Genomic DNA, 21492 nt, shown 5'->3' with positions numbered 1-21492 from the left:
TGCTCTGATAATCCCACTACAGAAAGGATGCAATTGCACTGAACAGGGTACAGAAGTAGGGGAGATGGTGAGAAACATTTTCCCTTGGCAGAGGTCTTTGCAACCAGAGAGGGAAAGTTTGTGATAGGGGAAGGAGATAGAGGGGACGTGAGGACGATGATGTTTCACCCAGAGCATGGTTGAAATCTGCTGGAGGGGATGGTGGTATTAACACATCATAAGGTATTTGGACAAGCACTAGACGCGTGACAGAGGAAGTTACAGCCGAGTGTGGAAAATAGGATTAGTGTGGGTTAGTATTTGATGTCTGCCACTGATGTAGTGGGCTGAAGGAATCCTTCTCATGCTGTAAGAATAACTGGAAAAAGCCATTTGTTTTGTCATCCGTCTCAGGGCTGGTCTTTTCCTCAACACCACCTCCCTGTACTTAAGTAGAATAGCTCAGTAAACCAAAATCTAAATTCCAGAAAAGTATATAGGACCATTTCCAGAGGATAGAACTTTGAAGGTTTTATAGGTTGTAGCTGAGAAGTACAGAGGAGATTTGATAGAGGTGTACGACGTTAATGGCAGGTTGAGAAAAGGTAAACAGAGAAAAGCTCTCCCCACACTGACTGAAGGATCCACGTCCAGATTTAAAGGCCTAGGAAAGTAGGGCAGTGTGAGAAGCCTTCCTTCAGTCAATGACAAGTAATGTCCCAGAGCTGGCTGCTTACAAGGATGCTGGGTGATCAGTGATTTCAAAAGTTATGTTGACACAAAGAGAATAAACCAGATAACTGCAGGAGTAGAGAAAGGGAATGGGATTTGCAGAGAGTTGGCAGGGAACCAACATTCTCATTGAGCAGAGAACAGTACCGCACAGTACAGGCCCTTCAGTAGTGCTGACTCCAAAATTAGTCTAATCCTTCCCTTCCACATAGTTCTCCATTTTACTTTCATCCATGTGCCTTTCTAAATCTCTTAAATGTCCATAATATATCTGCTTCTACCAGCACCCCTGACAACACATCCCATGCACCTACCACTGATATCCTCTGTATGCTTTCCTCTCAACAGCTTATAGTTATGCCTGGGAAAAAGTCTCTGGCTGACTTATGCCTCTTTATCATCTTGTATACCTCCTATCAAGTCATCTCTCATCCTCCTCTCCAAAGCCCTAACTCGCTCAACCCAAGACATGCTTTCTAACCCAGGCATCATCCTGGTAAATGTCCTTTGCAGCTTATTCCTATAATGAGGCAACCAGAATTGAACACAATACTCCAAGTGTGGTCGACAAATAGTTTTATAGTACCGCGAAGTTACCTCGTGGCTCCCAACAACTGAAGACCAGGACACCATGTGCTGTAACAGCCACCCTATCAACTCACACTCTTACAGCTTTGAGGAATCTGTGGGAGTGAATCCCAAGATCCGTCTGTTTCTTCACATTGTTAAGAATCCTACCGTTATTCTGTCCTCACGTTTGACGTTCCACTTTCCCGGATTGAGCTCCATCCCCCACCTCAGCCCAGCTGTGCATCCTCTCAATATCCCATTGTAACCTACAACCACCTTCTACAACAGGGGTAGGCAACCGTAAGCACAAATGATTTTCCAGAAGGCGTTATTCATTAATTTGAGGCAAAACATAACTAGATGTAGTTAAATGGATAATTCCCATACTTCAAGTTTTTTATGGCATTTATCTGGCCCACTGTTCGCTCATTAATACGCGATCCAGCCTACAGAGGCAAAAAGGTTGCCAACCCCTGTTCTACACGATCTATACCACCAACCATCATATCAGCTGCAGACTTACTAACCCACCCTTGCACTTCCTCACCTAAGTTGTTCATAAAAATCTCAAAGAGCAGGGCTCCCAGAATAGATCCCTACGAACTCCACTGATCACAGACTTGCCACCTTCTGCCTGCTATGGGAACCTCAATTCTGAATCCACACAGGTTTCCCTGGATCCCATGGCTCCTGACTTTCGAATGAGCCTACCCTGAGGAACCTTTTCAAGTTCTTTACTAAATAGGGCTATTGTGTGAGTGGACAGTGTCAGAATGGAGAGCTTGAGGCTTTGGCTCAACAGGCTTAGGTGAGAAGAGGTGGAGGCTAAGGTAGAATTCTGATTAGTTTTTTTCTTTCCTTGTCTATTAGCCCTATCTAGAATAGTGAGGATAGATCCAGGTTCAGGGGTGTGTTGTTAATGTATGATGTGGGACTTCTGGGAGACCTCCATTATCCCTGATAACTACATCAGTATGAACTGCATCCAGCTGTGTGGCCGCGCGCTGCACAGCTTAGAGGGAACAGTGGGAAGCAGCCAGAAGTCGCAGTATTTATTGGTGCCAACATTGGTACTCAGAGATCAGAAAAGGGATGAGGTCCTGAAGAGAGAATATACAGAGCTAAGTAGGAAGCTGAAAATCAGGACCTCAAGGGTGTAATCTCTAGATTGCTGCCTGTGCCATACATCAGTGATGGTAAGAATAGGATGATTTAGCAGATGAACGTGTGGCTGAGGAACTGACGCAGGGGACAGGGTTTCAGATCTGTGGATCATTTGGATCTCTTCTGGGGAAAGTATGACCTGTACAAAAAGGGCAGTTTATACCTGAACTTGAGAATGTGATCATTGCGGGTAGATTTGTTAGCGCTGTTGGGGAGGGTTTAAACTAGATTGGCGGGGGTTCGATACCAGTGTGATGGGGTAGAGGATGGGGCAGCTGCTATACAGGTTGATGCAGCTTGATGTGTCTATTTTAATAAAAGAGGTATCAGGAACAAGGGTGATGAACTTAGAACATGGATCAGTACATGGAGTTACATTGTTATACCATTACAGAGACTTGGCTGTTGCAAGGGCGGGATTGGCTGCTGGATGTTCTGAGGTTTAGATGTTCCAAAAGGTATAGGGAAGGAGGTAAGGGAAGTGGAGAGGGGGTGCTGGCATTGCTAATCAGGGATAGTGTGTCGTGGAGGGATTGCCTACTGAATCCGAGTGGGTGTATTCTATAGACCCCACGCTGTTGCAACAGAGACACTAAGGACCAGATTAGGAGGCAGATTTTGGAAAGACGCAAAAATAACAAAGTTGTTGTCATGGGTGACTAGTATTGCTTGGCGCCTCCTTCATGCAAAAGGTTTAGATGAGGTAGATTTGTTAGGTCTGTTCAGGAAGGATTTCTGGCAATATATAGACAGGCTGATTGAAGGAGAGTCCTTACTAGACCCATGCTTCTACATTGCTCAGCTGCTGCTGCTGTCTGCTCTCCTCTCGCCTTCCCCTGCACCAGTAGCAAATGGAATTGCTGCCACCTCGCCTACATTGTACTGGTAACTTAAGGCAAGTTAAACCTTAGATTTCAAAGCTAACTACTGATTTCTTTTTTTTGTTTTGCAGAGTGATTTCAGAATTGCAGCAACGGGTGTGGTGCTGAACCTCGATAAATCCATAAATGTTGTTAAAAAACTCAAATTGGTTGGATTCCCTTTCAAGATATACAAGAACACAGCCTTTATAAAGGTGAACTACTCTTCGCATTGGAGTTGTTGATGGTGTAGAAAGTTGGCGTAGCTTACAGCAGGACATTGACAAGACACAGAGATGGGATGAGAAGTAGCAATCTTATTTCAACTCTCTCTCCCCATGCCAGCTGGCTCCTTTATACTGCCTGGTCTTTCCTCTTCTGTTTCTTTGATACACCTAGCCATTATCTTTGCATTCCCCCCCTTCCCAGTCTACCTATTTGTCCATTCCTGTTTCTAAGCTTTACCTGTTCCTTTATAGAATTAAACCACACGGGAGTCTATTCAGTAAATTGGTTCCCAGTTTGTTTTTTGAATTAGCTATGTAATTAATCAATTACTGTACAATCACACATGACTGCATGGCTAAACACACGAGTAATGACATGATACAACAGTGATGGGGATCGTCACCAACAGAGAGGTGGCGGAAGAGCTTGAGGCCTGGTGCAAGGCAAACAACTTCTTCCTCGATGTTAACAAGATGGAAGAGATGGTTATTACTGAAGGAGAACTTGCACCACTCACAGCACTCTTTACAGGGATGGCACAGTTGTGGAAATAGCAAGCATTTTCAAAACTCCTGGGATTCCATACCTCACACAACTTCTCATTGTCCTGGAATACATTGTACACAATCGGGAAAGCTCAACAACGCCTCTTCTTTCCGAGGAGACTGAAGAGAGTTGGGCTGTGCACACCTATACTCAACATCATTCTACAGAGGCATAGTAGAGAGCACCCTAACAAGCTGCATCACTGCATTATACAGAAACTGCACTTCAGCTAACTGAAAGGCTCTACAATGGGTCAAAACTGTCCAACGTATCACTGGCACTTCCCACCATCAAGGACATATACAGAAAGGTGCCAGAAAAGGAGGTCAGTAAGATCATGAAGAATCTCACCTACCCTGCTCATGGACTGCTTGTCCTACTCCCATCAGGAAAGAGGCTTCGTAGCACTATGCCAAAACCACCAGATTCAGAAACAGTTACCTTCCCCAAGCAGTAGCGCTGATCAACACCTCCACCATTAACACATTCAAAAGTTCAAAGTAAATTTTATTATCGGAGCACATTATATGTCACCACATACAGCCCTGAGGTTCTTTTTCCTGTGGGCATACCTCCAACCACCACTGCTTTATCATTTACTGTCAGTAAATATATAAGATTTCTACCCCAACACGAATAACTGAAAACACAACCTTTCTTTTCTCATCCTTCTCAGCCTGTCCACAGCCATTGACATTGATAGAAACTTGCATATGTTGAGTTAGCAGATAAAGCAATCCGAGACAAATAGGACGTTTTTAGAATTGACATGGTGAGTGATCAGGGCCAGCTTCATCTTTCTAAAGTGAAGGGCAAGACTGGCAGGATAAGGGAACCCTGACTGACGAGGGGTTCAGGGGCTCTGCTCAGCACGTGAAGGAGGCTTATGTCAGGTACCGGTGGCTGGGATTAAGTGGGTGCCTTGTGAGAGTACACAAGGAGGAAGTAAGGAAGGTGAAAGGGAGACCTGAGATATCCCTGGCAGATCAGGTAAAGGAGAATCCTGCAAGATTTTATAGTTTTATTAAAAGCAAACAGGCATGTAGAGAGGGAGTAAACAGCGCAGAAACCAGCTGTTCAGCCATACTGCTCCATGATGAAGTTGTTGCCAGGATGAGAGGCCGCAAGTTGTAGGGAGATATTGGCCAGGCTATATCTTTATTCCTTTGAACATATAAGAATGACGGTGACCTTACAGAAGTGTTTAAAATTAAGAGACACACTGATCAGGTGGATTGTAAGAGCCTGGTCCCCATGGTAGGGGAATCCAGCACTAGCTGGCATGGGATTAGGGTGAGAGGTGAAAGCTTGAAAAGAGACCTGAAGGGGTGACTTGTTCACAGATGACGGCGAGTACATTAGGATGAGCTGCCAGAGGAAGCGGTTGAGGGAGGTACAGTAGTATCATTTAAGAAGCACTTGGATAGGGACTTGCAGGGAAAGGGCCTGAACATGGGAAATTGGGACCAATTAGGTGAGCATTATGATCGTTGGGGCAGAAGGTTCTGTTTCCATGCTGTTGCTCTATGTCTCTGACTAATTTTGTGGGCTTTTAATTACTGGTTTCATTAGTTCAGTACAAACCATTCCTGTGCTATGTTCTATCCCTTCTCTCTTTCTTCAATATTTCTGTCTTTGCATTGTTTTGTTTCATTTTGTATCTAGTTTTTTTTATCCAACCAGGTAGCTCTAACTTTGACTGTATTTCATTCCCACTCTAGTCTACAAATGAACTATCTCCTCCTTTATATCGTTCTATTGCTCTTAGTTTTACCCTTTGTTTCCATTGGCAGAATTGCCTTCAGTTTCCTGAAATTTGCCCTGAATGAGTTGTGTCCTCTACAGGTGATTTGGTAGTCAGGCATTCTCAAGGATGTATTCTGTTTGCATGCAGGGAATGTTCAACTCTGCGCTGGAAGTTGCCAAGTTTGAGGGTGCATCACTCCGAACTGTAAGTGGAATTCGTGGTCAAGTGAAGAAAGCAGTTCGTTCCCCAGAGGGTGCATTCAGGGCCTCCTTTGAAGACAAGTTGTTAATGAGTGGTGAGCAATTTCCTTCTACGTCTAATTCTAAAGGAATAGGTCTCAAAATGATAGCAAAGCCTATTGTTCATACTACATTTCTCACCTCCAATGTATCTATTATCCACTGGAATTTTTAATATTGACTCATTTTTGTTCTGGGCCTATTCAGTTTTAAGCATTTTAGGGTCTGAAAGAAATCATTTAACAAACCTAGTTCAAGATGCTGGATTCATGCTTTCCCTTCAGTGTATCGAACTCATTACCCATGCTGTTAAATTATGGGATGGATTGCGAGTTGAACACCTAATAACAACAGAATTTGTTTTGCCTCTAACCACAGTGCAGTACTTTGCATTTGATTAACATTCTGTTCTTTCGCTCAAGATCTCAGTATTGATGACAATGACCGTGAAACAAGATAATTGTCTTAAAATCTCATCAGCATTGCCTCTGGGTCTTTAAATTCTGATAGAACATACAACAGTACAGCACAGGAACAGACCCATTGGCCATTAGTCTCGTGCCATACTAATTAAACTATACTATGTCTATATCACCCCCCCTCCCCTTTCTCCACACATAAGAATTTTTTAAATGCCTCTCTCATATCTTCCTCCACCACCACCTGGCAGTGCATTACAGGACTCACCACTCTGTGATAAAAACAAAAACTTGCACCTCCAGTGAACTCCCTTGCCACCTTAAGTACATGCCCCACACCCTCTCTGGCTTGGCAGACATTTCAACACTAGTAAAAAGATGCAGTCTATCTTCTCGATCTATGTCTTTCATAATTTTATAAAGCTCTAACAGGTCTTCCTTCAGTGTCTGCCATTCTGGAGAAAACAACCCGAGTTTTCTAACTTCTCTTCATTGCACATCTTCTAATCCATGCAGCATCCTGGTAAATCTCTTCTCCACCTTCTCCAATGCGTCCATATCATTCCTGTAATGGCGTAACCACAATTCATGCATTACTCTAGCTGTGGCCGAAATACAGTTTATGTAGTTGCAACATAACTTTTATATAGATGCAACATAACATTTTGGCTTTGAACAACTTTCAGAAGGTTGTGGATTTGGACACTAAGATTCCTCTGTACTTCAATGCTTACATCAGTATGGTTTTACTGTTAATGATGTACTATCTCCCCAAAATTTTGTCTAACATTGTGCAACACCACAAATTTGGCTGGATAAATTCCAACTGTCATTTCTCTACCTATATCTTCAACTGATCCATATCTCGCTGTATCATTTTGCAATCTTCTACACTATCCACACCAACAGCAACCTTGGTATTGTCTGCAAACTTACTCTCCCATCTATCTACATTTTTATCTAGGTCCATGCACAAACAGCAGGGATCTTAGTACAAATCCCTGTGTACACCAGTAGCCAAGGACCATGAGCCATAATAAGTCTCATTGACTACTTTGCTCTCTCTTCTACGGGCAAGCCAATTCTGAATCTAAATGCCCAATTCACCATGGATCCCATGCATCTTAATCCTGTGGATGAGCCTACCTTGAGGGACCTTGTCAAATGCCTTATTAAAATCCATACAGACAACATCTACAACTCGTCAATTGCCTGTGTCACCTCCTCAAAAACAATCAAGTTAATTAGACAAGACTTGCTGTACACAGCCATGTTTACTGTCCCTAATTAGGCAATAATTTCCAAATGCTCATAAATCCAATCCCTAACAATCCTCACCAGTAACTTTTCTACCATCGATATGAGACTCACCTGTCTATAGTTCCAGTATTATCATTTTTCCCCTTCTTGAATAATGCAGCAACATTAACTACTTGCCAGTTCTCTGGAACCTTGCCTGTATCTAGAGAGGACATGAAGACTTGGTCAAGGTCCCAGCAATCTGATCTTTCAACTTTCTCAGCCTGGGTTTTACCCCATCAGGCCCAAGGGAGTTAGCCACCTTAACGTACTTCAAGAGACCCAACACTACAGTGCCTCTTTCTTTATCTCAAAATGGCCTAGGATATTAGCGTGCTCCACACTGATCTCACAATCCTCCAAATCTTTTGCCTTGGTAAATACTGTACTAACACAAAGTACTAACTTAACCTTTCACACCTTTGCTTATTTCCATTTTAAATATACTCAAAGACTGCTATCACCACCCTTTAAGGAAGCGAGTTTCAAAACTATTTATTATTTATTTAGAGATACAGCATGGAAACAGGCCTTTCTGGCCCAACAAGCCTATGCTGCCTAATGAGACCGATTAACATATGAACTTTGGAATATAGAGGAAACAGGAACTCCCAGAGGAAACCCACGTGGTCACAGAGAGAATGTACAAGCTGCTCACAGCCAGCAGCAGAATTGAATCTGGGTCACTGGCACTATAATAACGAGACTGGCACAGGCAGAACTTCCAAGAAAAACACTTGGTCAGTTCTGGCCCTAAGTTTCCCAGCTAACTCTTGCAGAACTGACAGCCTGCCCTTTCCCATGTCATTTATTCCAATGTGGACGATGACTTCTGAATTCACCACAGTTCTGGCAAGGAGCTTATCTACTTGTCCAGGGAGGTCTCCTATTTGTACGAGTCTCCTTGTCAGTACAGACCTGATTCTTAACCTCCTCTGATAATTGAGCCCCCTTACTATTACTACTTCCTTTTTATGGGGATTAGGTCTAGGATTAGAGAGGGTCCTGTGGGGTTCCTCTGTTCCGCCTACCAGCATAGAGGTCTCATGGTCGTCGTTGAGCATCGCTAGATATTCAAAATGGTTGGACACTTCCAACTCTGGGGTTGATGCCGTAGACAGTGTGCACCTCTTACCTGTGCTTCCTTCCCATGGCCCCCCACCTGTCTCTTCCTTTCTGGTCTGGAGTCTCAACCCTTGGCTCTTTTGGGGTGCACACTATCTCCCTAAAGGACATCTGGAACAGAGCACATCTGCCAATACTCTACAACATCGCAAGTCAGCTACCTCCTCCTCAAGTTCAGCCACCTTGTTCCCAAAGTGTTACATTAGCTGACTTTTCTCGCATGTGAATTCTTCAAGGGAGCAAGTTAAGAACTGTACATAACTGTGTTGCCACTGCCCCATACAAAACTAAAAGGGGAGATCCTCTTCTCCACTTGTGTTTCCTGAAATAGCTACCCAGTTTCCATTGATGGAGACTATAGCTGAATTTCTTGAGCATTCCATTTGTTTCAGTCACTTCTGCTAATCTAAATTGTTCAAACTTGACTCAGTGCAATTTTCCCAGTGAAACTGCTGAATTCCCTCCTGTGAGTCAGCAGTGTTTTACATCCAATCACCCCCATTCTGATATCTTCCCCTTTCCTTTCCAGTCCTGATGAAGAGTTTTGACTCAAAGCATCAACTCTTTTTCCTTTCCATAGATGCTGCCTGACCTGCTGGTTTGTTCCAGCATTTTGTGTTTGTTACAGTCGTCTACATAGTTTGCAGCTCTTGCCCCTGGATTTGTCTGCCTTGCCTCTGACATCTGACCCATATCTCTAAATTGTGCACCACAGTAGAACTAACAGACAATTACTGGAGAAATGGAAATGCCCCTCATCTGACAGGCTAGAACTGTGGAACATTTCAAAACATGTCTTAAAAACCTATTTTTTAATTTGGCCTACTTGTAGGATTACTTAATGCTTATTGAAAATAATTACATTTCTGTAATTTGGTACATTCAATTGAATTTTATTCTGTATAATGTATTTTATGATTTCCAACTATGTCTTGTATTTTTGTGACTACAGTATACTGATTTATCTTTACAATCTATGTAAAGCATTTTGAGCCTGCATCTTAATGTATGAAATGTACTATATAAATAGTATTATTACTATTATTGATCAGTACAACTGACGTTAGAAGTAAGAGGTAAATGGCTATGTAGACCTTTAAATAGAACAGCTATAGTGAATAGATCACACAGTTCTCTGTGAATAGCCAATAATGTTTCGAAACTAGACAAAAGTGATTATTTTAGCTATAATTGTTTGCCAGATGACGTCACGCTACACATCAGCATGCCAGATGTCTGAAGCATACTAGACCGGATGGTGACCGGAAGTACTATTTTGGATTTTTCTGAGCTGAACAATTTTCACCATGTTACTGCATTTTCATGTTTTGCACTCAATTGTGTGGTGTTCCCTCAATTCAGCATCGGGCCTTTTTCATTTAAACCCATTTATCTTTCAGCATCCTCCATTTCCTCACTATTTGAGATGTTTAAAGAATATAATTGCCTTTAGCAATAGTGGACCTAAAACAATATGGGAAGTCCTGATTAACCTGTATAAGTCTTCATTAAAGCCTTGGCTAGAGCACAGTGTTCAATTCTGAACTTCCCACCTAGAAAAAATGCCAAGGCTTTGGAGAGGTCACAGAAGGTCTTTTAAGAGACTCTTGGATAGGTACATGGAGCTTAGAAAAATAGAGGGCTATGGGTAACCTTGGGTAATTTCTAAAGTAAGTACATGTTTGGCACAGCATTGTGGACTGAAGGGCCTGTATTGTGCTGTAGGGTTTCTATGTTTCTAATACAGATGGGAAAAAGGGTTAGGATTGATGCAGTTGGCTGAATGGCCTGTATCTGCACTGTATAATGTGACTTTGTTAAGCTATCTGATCTGCTTTGTTTTCCTCCCTGTTTTAATAAAATTCTGAACTATTACAAAGCAGAGCTATTTGTTCTTTTTCTCAGATATTGTCTTCATGAGGACGTGGTATCCAGTTTCAGTGCCAAAATTCTATAATCCAGTCACCTCCTTGCTTCGGCCAAATACTGAAAGGGAGAGTTGGACTGGAATGCGGACTGTTGGACAACTCAAGCATGATTTGGGTATTAGGATGAAACCAAACAAGGATTCCTTGTACAAGGTAATTTTATAACCTCAATATATACAATACTAATATTGGGTTAGGGTTCCCTTGGCGCAGTCAATAAAATAGCACCCCCCCTCCCAGATCACTGTATTGGGGAGGGGCAGTCTCTGAGTTTAGTAGCTTGAGTACTGAACTGTATCCAGGGAATCTTGTATACAGGACTACAGGAACTATATTTACATAATCTACATAGGATAAATGCATTAGAAATAAGCCATTCAGCCTCACTAGATTGAATTGATGTTTATTTTCCACTCAGTCCTTCTACAGTCTTCATCTCAGTGTAATCACTCACGCTTGTCCAGCTTCCTCATCAGTGTACCAATGCTATTTAAATGCTACTTATGATAGCAAGTTCTACCAGTAACTACTGTATCTTATATTGAGGACCTGTAATTATGCTCTTCCCCTGTAATTTCAAATATTCTCTTTATAACACCAAAGCCCTTCATAATTTTACTGACCTGTATCTCTTTTCTGGAGAAAGGAAACCTATGGCCCAAAATTTCTGGCCTTGCTCTGCAACCCCTCCAGTGCATCAGTGGTGATAATAGCTTTGCGTAACTTCTTAGCTTTTCATTTCTCTTCTCCGGGAAATATAGCCCAGTGCTTAGTTAGTTTTCTCTATTATTTGTAACCTATGGTAGTATGTTTTTTAATGCTCTCTATACTATGATATGATCATAGTCATACTTTATTGATCCAGGGGGAAATTGGTTTTCGTTACAGTTGCACCATAAATAATAAATAGTAATAGAACCATAAATAGTTAAATAGTAATATGTAAATTATGCCAGTAAATTATGAAGTAAGTCCAGGACTAGTCTATTGGCTCAGGGTGTGTGACCCTCCAGGGGAGGAGTTATAAAGTTTGATGGCCACAGGCAGGAATGACTTCCTATGACGCTCTCTGCTGCATCTCGGTGGAATGAGTCTCTGGCTGAATGTACTCCTGTGCCCACCCAGTACATTATGTAGTGGATGGGAGACATTGTCCAAGATGGCATGCAACTTAGACGGCATCCTCTTTTCAGACACCACCGTGAGAGAGTCCAGTTCCATCCCCACAACATCACTGGCCTTACGAATGAGTTTGTTGATTCTGTTCGTGTCTGCTACCCTCAGCCTGCTGCCCCAGCACACAACAGCAAACATGATAGCACTGGCCACCACAGACTCGTAGAACATCCTCAGTATCGTCCGGCAGATGTTAAAGGACCTCAGTCTCCTCAGGAAATAGAGACAGCTCTGACCCTTCTTGTAGACAGCCTCGGTGTTCTTTGACCAGTCCAGTTTATTGTCAATTCGTATCCCCAGGTATTTGTAATCCTCCACCATGTCCACACTGACCCCCGGATGGAAACAGGGGTCACCGGTACCTTAGCTCTCCTCAGGTCTACCACCAGCTCCTTAGTCTTTTTCACATTAAGCTGCAGATAATTCTGCTCACACCATGTGACAAGGTTTCCTACCGTAACCCTGTGCTCAGTCTCATCTCCCTTGCTGATGCATCCAACTATATGGCAGAGTCATCCGAAAACTTCTGAAGATGACAAGACTCTGTGCAGTAGTTGAAGTCCGAGGTGTAAATGGTGAAGAAAAAGGAAGACAAGACAGTCCCCTGTGGAGCCCCAGTGCTGCTGATCACTCTGTCGGACACACAGTGTTGCAAGCACACGTACTGTGGTCTGCCAGTCAGGTAATCAAGGATCCATGATACCAGGGAAGCATCCCACCTGCATCGCTGTCAGCTTCTCCCCCAGCAGAGCAAGGGCGAATGGTGTTGAACGCACTGGAGAAGTCAAAAAACATGACCCTCACAGTGCTCGTTGGCTTGTCCGGGTGGGCGTAAACACGGTTCAGCAGGTAGACGATGGCATCCTCAACTCCTAGTCGGGGCTGGTAGGCGAACTGGAGGGGATCTAAGTGTGGCCTGACCGTAGGCCAGAGCAGCTCCAGAACAAGTCTCTCCAAGGTCTTCATGATGTGGGAGGTCAATACCACCGGTCTGTAGTCATTGAGGCCGCTGGGGCACGGCGTCTTCGGCACAGGGACGAGGCAGGACGTCTTCCATAGTACAGGAACCCTCCGGAGCCTCAGGCTCAGGTTGAATACATAGCAAAGTACTCCACATAGCTGAGGGGCACAGGCTTTGAGCACCCTGGTACTGACACCATCAGGTCCTGCAGCCTTGCTTGGGTTGGGACGTTTCAGCTGTCTTCTCACCTGTTCAGCTGTGAACCCCTCCGTGGTGGTTTCGTGTGGGGAAGGGGTATAGTCATGAGAGCAGGGTGGGGGACTGTGAGGAGGGGTAGGAGGGGAGAGTGGAATATGTGTTGGTTGGGGGCTGACAACAGATGGCTCATGTGTGGGATGGGCAGGGGCCACAATGTCAAATCTGTTAAAGAACAGGTTAAGTTCATTGGCCCTGTCCACACTGCCCTCAGCTCCTCTGTTGCTAGTTTGCCGGACCCCAGTGATGGTCCTCATCCACCTCCAGACCTCTCTCATGTTGTTCTGCTGGAGTTTCCACTCAAGCTTCCTCCTGTACCTGTCTTTAGCCTCCCTGATCCTGGCTTTCAGGTCCCTCTGTATTGCCCTCAGCTCCTCCCTATTTCCATCTCTAAACGCCCTCTTCTTAGCGTTCAGGATGTCCTTAATGTCCTTTGTCACCCATGGCTTGTTATTTGAATAACAAAGGACACTTCTTGTCGGATTTGAATAACAAAGGACACTTCTTGTCAGATTTGAATAACAAAGGACACTTCTTGTCAGATTTGAATAACGAGGACAGTTCTTATCGGAATGTTCACGACGTCTGAATTGTTTGTTCAGACTGAATTGATCACAGCACAGTGCTCCAACCTCCATTGTGGATTGCTGCGCTTTACTCCCATCTTCTGTTTTCTGTCCTGGTCAGTTAGCGATCCATTCTGCTCCTTGTTCTGACTCTCCAATTTTATACATTTGTGTTTGATAGGGTATGTAATTGAAAGGTTTTTGAACATTGAGGTAAATTGCATAAATTGCCATTATCTACTCTTTTTGTTATCTCACAAAAGTTCAATGATGTTTCCTTTTGAGAAACATGTCGATGATACACTACTGTAATATTCATTTCTGGATGCTCTATACATTAGTTGAAATTCCAATTTTTTTGTATCACCGAAGTTACCAACTAAATCCAGCACCATAAGACACACCATAAGATGACAGTCCAAAAACTACACTTTATTAAACACAGTTCAAGCACTGAACTCTTTGGTTGACTTTCGCAACTTCCCAAACTCATTGCCTGTATTCTGATGTTACCCACCCTTGCGAGATGACTGAGCTCAAGGTTTGAAAAAGCAATGGAGGGAAAAAGCAATGGAGGACATTTGGCGCGCTTAAGATTACAAGAGCCATTGACAATGGCCAACAAAAGAACTTAGGTTTAAACTGGAACAGCCATTGCTGGAACACCATAGTGTGAGTAGGCCTGTGGCGAGCTTGGGGCTTTGATGAGGAGAGGCAAGTTTCCTTCTTCCTTTCCTCATTATTTACTTAAGAGCAGTGGGATGCCAGGCAGGACAGTGGAATTCTCTTGTGGGAAGTGGGAAGACTGGGAGACCTTCAGTGTCTGTGATGACTACACCTACAGGAAGTGCATCCAGCTGCAGCTTCTTACAGACCATGCTAGGGCGGTGGAGCTGAATGAACTCTGGATCATTCAGGAGGCTGAGGGGTTAATTGGCAGGGATACAAGGAGGCAGTTACACCTAAGGAGCACAACACAGGAACAAGGGAACCACCAATGCAGGGTATCCCTGTGGCTGTTCCCTCAATAACAAGATTACTACTTGAGGGGATGACCCAGCAGAGGAAAGCCATAGCAATCTGATCTTTGACACTGCCAAGGCAAGGAGCAAGGTTTCAACTGCTTCCATCATGGAACACCAATATACAGGTGATAACGCCATTGTAGCTCACTTTGAGGGGGATCTGCAGTGCATAATGGATGCTTTTGCCAGAGCATACAAGCTCCTGGGACTTGATCTGAACATCAAGAAAACCTAAGTCCTGCACCAACCTACACCAAATCAAGCTCCTAAATGTCCAACCATTCAAGTTAACAACATCTGTCTGGAGAACACTGATCATTTCCCATATCTTAGCAGTCTTCTTTCTTCAAGAGCCAACGTTGATCTTGAAATAAATCGCAATAGAGGCTATGCGAGTGGAGCTTTGGCCAGGCTGAGAAAGATCAGGATATCAAGACCAACACTGAGCTTCTGATCTATAAAGCTACAGTCCTCCCTTCGTTGCTATATGGAGCAGAGTCATGGACAACATATAGTAGACACATAAAATCCCTAGAAACTTACCATCAAAGGTGCCTCAGAAAGATGCTGCCAGTTAGCTGGAAGGACAGGCGTACTAACTCCAGCATCCTGGAGGAAGCTAACATTTAACTCCATAGCCACAATCATGACTCAACACCAGTTGCAATGGTGTTGAGTCACATCATCCATATACCTGACTCCTGCCTCCCTAAGCAATCCCTCTTCGGCCAACTCGATGCAAAGCACACTCCTGGATGGCAGGAAAGGCAGTACACAGACAATATCAATACCTACCTGAGAATGCTGCATCAACCTGAATAAATGGGAGAAATTAGCACAGGTCAGGAAAAGCTGGAGAAGGACCGTCTATGAGGAGATTGCACAGCTTGAAGAATAACACCACCGTGCCGCTGAGACTAAACGTCTTCAACGTAAGGAGAGAATGGGAAAGACACAACCAACTACATCCACCACCACTTCTATGACTTACACCTCCAACACTGCAGTTGGACTTGTGGATCACAGATCTGCCTCTTCAGTCATCTCAAGACCCACAAGTGACCAGATCAACCACCAGGAGAAGAATCATACTCGACTATGAGTGATTGCTGATGATGATGATGATGATGGTCTGGCTTGGAAGGGAAGTGGGGAGAAGAGGTGAGCAGTAGTGATGGGGAATTTGTTTGTTAGAGGAGCCTACAGGAGGTTCTGTGGACGAGAACAAGGTTCTCCAATAGTATGTTATCTCCCGTGTGCCAGGGTCAGGGATATCTTAGATAAAGTCTGTAGCATTCTGAAGTGGGAGGGTGAGCAGCCAGAGGTCCTGGTTTGCATCAGTACCAATGAACTGGGCAGGAAAGGGGATGAGGTCATGGAAGGTGAGTTTGGGGAGTTAGGTGCTAGGTTAAAGGACAAGACCTCCAGGGTTGTGTTCTCAGGATTGCCACCTGTGCCACGTGCTAGTGAGGCCAGACAAAGGAATATACTGCTTTTTAACATGTGACTAAGGAGATGGTGCAGGAGGAAGAGCTTCAGGATTTTGGATTGAGTCCATGCTGACCAGCCCTTTTTTTGTGCTGGTTACCTGTAACCCTCAACCTTTCAAATATTTCGCTATCTCCACCTTAAATATCTTGAACATGGCGACAAATTTGAAGTTGGTCCAATGTGGCCTCCACCATGCTGTGCTGCAGTTAGTAAATTGACTTGTTGTTACATGTATTGAACTACAGTAGAAACACTGTTTTGCATGCCAGCCATACCAATCATTTCATCACGTCAGTAATCTGAGGTAGTGCAAGGGAAAAGCAATATCAAAATGCAGAATAAAGTGTTACTTTTACAGAGAGAGTGCAGTGCAGGCAGAAAATAAGGTGCAAGGCCACGACAAGGTAGATTATAAGGTCAAGGCTATTTTATCATACAAGTACATGTAACTGCCAAGTGTCTTTAAATGTTGTTAATACACCTGATTCACTTACTCTGGCAGCTCATTTCATATATTGACTACCCTCGGAGGTGAACAAGTTGCCATTCAGGTTCCTACTAACTCTCTCCCCTCCCACTGATACATACAGGGATCCTCTTCTTGAAGTCGGTGACCAGTTCTTTTGTTTTGCTGACACTAAAGGAAAGGTTGTTGTCTTGATTGCATGCCAGTAGGTTTTCTATATCCTTCCTGACAGGAATGCATGAACTTAATCTTCTCGTGTTCTGGACATATTGTGAGATGACTGACAAGGCCTTGGAGGAAGGTACAGAAGTAATATAGCTGAGTGCTCCCTTTGTTGAAGGGCTTTGTTAGGTGCAAAGACAGCAAAGGCTACTCACCTTTATGCATTACTGGAAGGATGTGAAGAGTTTAGATTAGACAGTATTAGCTGCAAAGAACATTTGGACAGAGTTGTATTGTTTCCTGTGGAGAATTGGAAACTGAGCAGTGATCTGGTGGAAGTAAATAAAGTTATGAAAGCCACTGAAAGGGTAGATGATCAGTCTTATTCCCAAAGTGAAATGTCAAATACTAGAAGACGGAGCATTAAAGAGAGGGCAAGTTTGAAAGAAATTAACGAGATTAGTGGTCGGTGCCTAGAATGTTCTATCTGAGGAGGTGGTGAAAACAGATAAGTCAGCAAAACTTTTGACTGGCAGGTGCACAGGCAGGGAATGGGGAGATATAGAGTGTGTGCAGGCAGATGGGATTAGTTCGACTGGCATAGACGTGGAGGGCCAAAGGACCTGTTCCCCTGTTGTACTATTCTCTAAGTATGGAAAGTTGGGGATGAATTGATATGGTCAGCCAGATTTGGGAAGAGTTTGATTAGGATAGCTGGGGAAATAGTTTCCAGCAGCAAGTGGGCAGTAACCAGAGAACTGCGTGTTATCATCATTGTCAAAACCAGAAGGGAGGTGATTGAATCACAATCAATGATACTCTAATGTTTAAAGGGAAAAAATGCTGGGCTATGGAGAGAATGATAAGGCATGAAGCTACTTGGTTTGTGTTTTTGAGGAGCCATTGAATGGATTGAATTGTTGCCTTCTCTGTTGAATTTGCTCTGTTTATTTGAGTTAGATACTACCTCTAAACAATCAATGGTACGTGTATTGAATACTGACAGTAATACATTCACACTATTTGGCCACCTCTATTTACTGGCCAGTGCCTTCTAATTGTGGGTAACTTGTTCTGACTCTGCAATCCAAAAATATTAATTGATGTGTTGTGCTGCAGTAGCCTTTCTTTCTAAATGTGTGCATTTCCTTGCAGACCATTGAGAGAAAGATGAAGCATTTTAGTCCCCTGTACATCCCCAAGATGCTGCAAAAAGCCCTACCCTTCAAGAACAAACCCAAAAATCAAGAGAAACTTGCTAAAGTACCACGCGACAGAAAGCGCATCACCGTTATAAGAAGTGCACACGAAAAGAAGGTAAGAGTGCATAAACATAATTTCAAAAGAAATCATCATTTAAATACTCTTTTTAAAGAAAACACTATTTTAAGATGCTGGGACCTATTCTGCCAGGCTGCATCTGATCTTATTGGAACATTCCTCCTATGGAAAAAGGTTTCTATAGGCTTAGTTTTGGTGTGCTGTGCATTTTCAGTATTCTGTCAACGTGATAGGAATTTTCAGTGGTCAGATGAGAAGTCCTTCTGTAAGAGGGCTTTTAATCCTTCCTTGCTACAAGTGTCAGAGAACTGGAGAATTACACTGGAAATCTGTGAAATGTCAGGCAGCTTCTGGCCGGTCAATTTAACTTCTGTGGTGAGTGCTAAGAGACAATCAACATGGCAGGATAATTTATTTGGAGATGCTTCTGTTGACAAAGGATCACCAGCATGAAGGTAATATATGCAGCTCACCTTTGCCCACACACAGCAGCCATTCAAAATAATTGTTGTGTTCCCCACCCATCATTAACATAATTTATTTACCTTCCTAGTGAATCAATCAATCTCCAGCCTCCCCTCCCCTCCCCAAAGTTCGATGGTGGGTAAAGCTTTTCTTTATTTCTGCTAAGGTATCCTTGCATTTCTTGTTTGTACAGCTACCCAAATTGATAAGAATTATGGCCTCTCTGTTTCAGCTCATGTAGCTTTCCCAGAGGAATGTCCTGTCCCTGCACTGAGTGTCTTTTCAGAGCTTCTGCAGCTCCCCAATATCGTATCTTTGTCACACTGTGAAACCTCACACATGAAGCAAGTACATTTGGAACAACTTTCCTGATTCTAATTACTATTAATTAGCCCACAGCCTAACTCCTTATTGTGCACTGTTAAAAAAAAAATCTGACTCCTCGTTTAGTCACTGTGCAACTATCCTGTTAGAAAATAAGAGCAGAAAAAAAGGTAATAGCTATAGATAGCTGGATCTCTGTATTTTCATTTTAAGTTATCTTTGACTTTGTTTGCTGTCAACTATTGAGCTTGATATGTTTTTAATCCCCAGATCTCAGCCCTGATCACGGCTCTGAGCACAGTTAACAAACACAAAGTACAGAAACAGCAGAAAAAAGAAAAGCAACAGCGCAAGGAGTTCCTTGCACAGAAACAGAAAGAGGAAGAGGCGAAGATTAAGAGGCAAAAAGAAGCTCGAAAGAAAATCTATCGAGTTCTGGGTCAGAAGGAGAAGCGCAAAATGAAATCTAGCCTTAAGGGGCCTGGAGAAGACTGAAGTACCAGGCCTTCCTGGGTCACTGCAGGCACTGATGTCTTCAGGAAACTGAAGATGCAAAACATCCCCGTGTCTTCAGAGATCATTACTCATCTTTGCACATCTCTTGCGAAGTGCCATCCACAAACAATTTCATTTCATACAGATATGGATTCTTGGGCAAAAGGGGAATGTGGTTAACAACTAAATATTCCCTGCCCTATATAATGCATTCTTAGAAAAACAGACAAATTGCCTTTGTGTTGCTAATTTTTGGTTATTAAAACTAAAGTTGTAGAATTAGTGCCTGATGGTAATTGTAGTTGGAAGCTGAGAGAATTTCGGGCAAGGTTTTAAACTGGGCCCTACAGAAATGCACTCTGCATTGTAAACACCTCTTCACTGAGTCAGCCTTCGAAAAAATTGCTGATGTTAAGCCCACTTGACAGAGTATACGCACAACAATATCTTGTTTGGGAAAAGCAAGTTAAATATCTTAGACTAACTCTTCTCCAATCTGATTGGCACCCTCTCTGGGGAGCTGAACTGGTAGCATGCACCAGAGCCGATATAATCTGCATCACAAATGCATTAATAGGAAGTAGGGAAATGAGCACAACCTTAATCTGAGTGTGCTTAATAAGAGCCAAAGTAAGGCTCCCTCAGGCTTCTGTAATAAGGTCTTGGATTTAATCTGACTGGAGGTCAGAATGGGATTGATAAGTAGCGTATATGGCCATAATCTACATCTGAACTGAATGAAAAGCTATGGAACAGATATATTTATTATAAAATGAAAATAATTAATTAAAAGATCATTGAGATGAGTGAACTCAGAGTAATACAGTATTGAAACAGGGATTCAGTCCATCTGGTCCATGTCAACCATGATGCCTATGAAACTAGTCCCATTTACCGCTAATGTCACAAATTCCTCTAAACCCCTTCTAACCACGTACTTTCTCCAAATATCTTTTAAACATTATTACTCTACCTACCTCAACTACCTCCTCTGGCAACTTTTTCCATATACCCACCATATTCTACATGAATAAATTGCCTCTTAGATCCAATTTAATTCCTTTCCTTCTCACCTTATACCTTTGTTCTCTGGTCTTTTCTTGGAAAAGGATTGTGCATTCACCTTACCCATGTTCTAAAGAATAACATCATAGCCTTTCCTTTCCCTATAACTCAGGCCCTCGAGCAATGGAAGAGACCTCATAAATCACCTCTGCACACTTCAATGAAGGCCGTCCAAGAACAAAACAACCAAAATTATAGACTATACTGCATGTGCAACATAATGTCCCAACTCCTAAACTCAGTGTCCTGATTGCTGAAGACCAGCGTGTAAAACATCTTTACCTCCTCCTACCTGTGAAGCTGCTTTTAGCAAACTATGCATTTGCACTGCTAGGTCTCCTTGTTCCATAACACTCCCTAGGACCCAACTATTCACTGTTTCAATCCTACCCAAAATGCAACATGATCTTATTTGTATGGAAATCCATTTGCCAGTCCCAGGCTTACTTATGTAGCTGATCAAGATCCCCTGGGATTTTTGATAGACTTTACTGTCAATGATACCACCTATTTTAGTATCATCTACAAACTTACTGAACATGTCTTGTAAAAAGACAAACTATGGTTTAACTGAGTAACAAATGATGTATTTAAATAAAATTACAGAACAAATCAGAACACTATCAAGAGCACTACAGTACTTTAAAAAAAAACTGTATTAGGTCCTAATAGTTATTGACAGAGGAATTCATCCAGTGTATGCTGCCGTGTTCTTTTGATTGAGTGTAAATGAACAAAATCAGCGCAGACACCTGGTTCAGATAATGGACTGCCTTCATACAATGCTTTTGATCAGTGCATCCAAATCTTCATTTTCATTGTTGCATTCAAGAATAACATCATAGCCTTTCCTTTCCCTATAACTCAGGCCCTTGAGCATTGGAAGAGACCTCATAAATCATCTCTGCACACTTTGTAGTTTAA

At 42.8% G+C, this 21492-nt stretch overlaps 1 protein-coding gene across 1 annotated transcript in view; it reads left to right on the top strand.

The window, feature by feature from the left end:
• The window catches only part of bms1 (BMS1 ribosome biogenesis factor), a 93329-nt gene extending 72199 nt beyond the window's left edge, over positions 1–21130 (top strand). The window contains exons 19-23 of the mRNA XM_063070807.1: positions 3398–3520; positions 5974–6121; positions 10814–10989; positions 18094–18255; positions 19279–21130. Of these exons, the coding sequence (XP_062926877.1) occupies positions 3398–3520; positions 5974–6121; positions 10814–10989; positions 18094–18255; positions 19279–19503 (834 nt within the window). The 3' untranslated portion in view covers positions 19504–21130. The remainder of the gene's footprint in view (positions 1–3397; positions 3521–5973; positions 6122–10813; positions 10990–18093; positions 18256–19278) is intronic.
• Positions 21131–21492: the final 362 nt, after the last annotated feature.

The sequence above is a fragment of the Mobula hypostoma genome, chromosome 18, assembly GCF_963921235.1.
Source record: "Mobula hypostoma chromosome 18, sMobHyp1.1, whole genome shotgun sequence".
NCBI classification, from domain to species: domain Eukaryota; kingdom Metazoa; phylum Chordata; class Chondrichthyes; order Myliobatiformes; family Myliobatidae; genus Mobula; species Mobula hypostoma.
The sequence above is the reverse complement of the archived record's forward strand: the minus strand, read 5'-3'. Positions and strand labels throughout refer to the sequence as shown.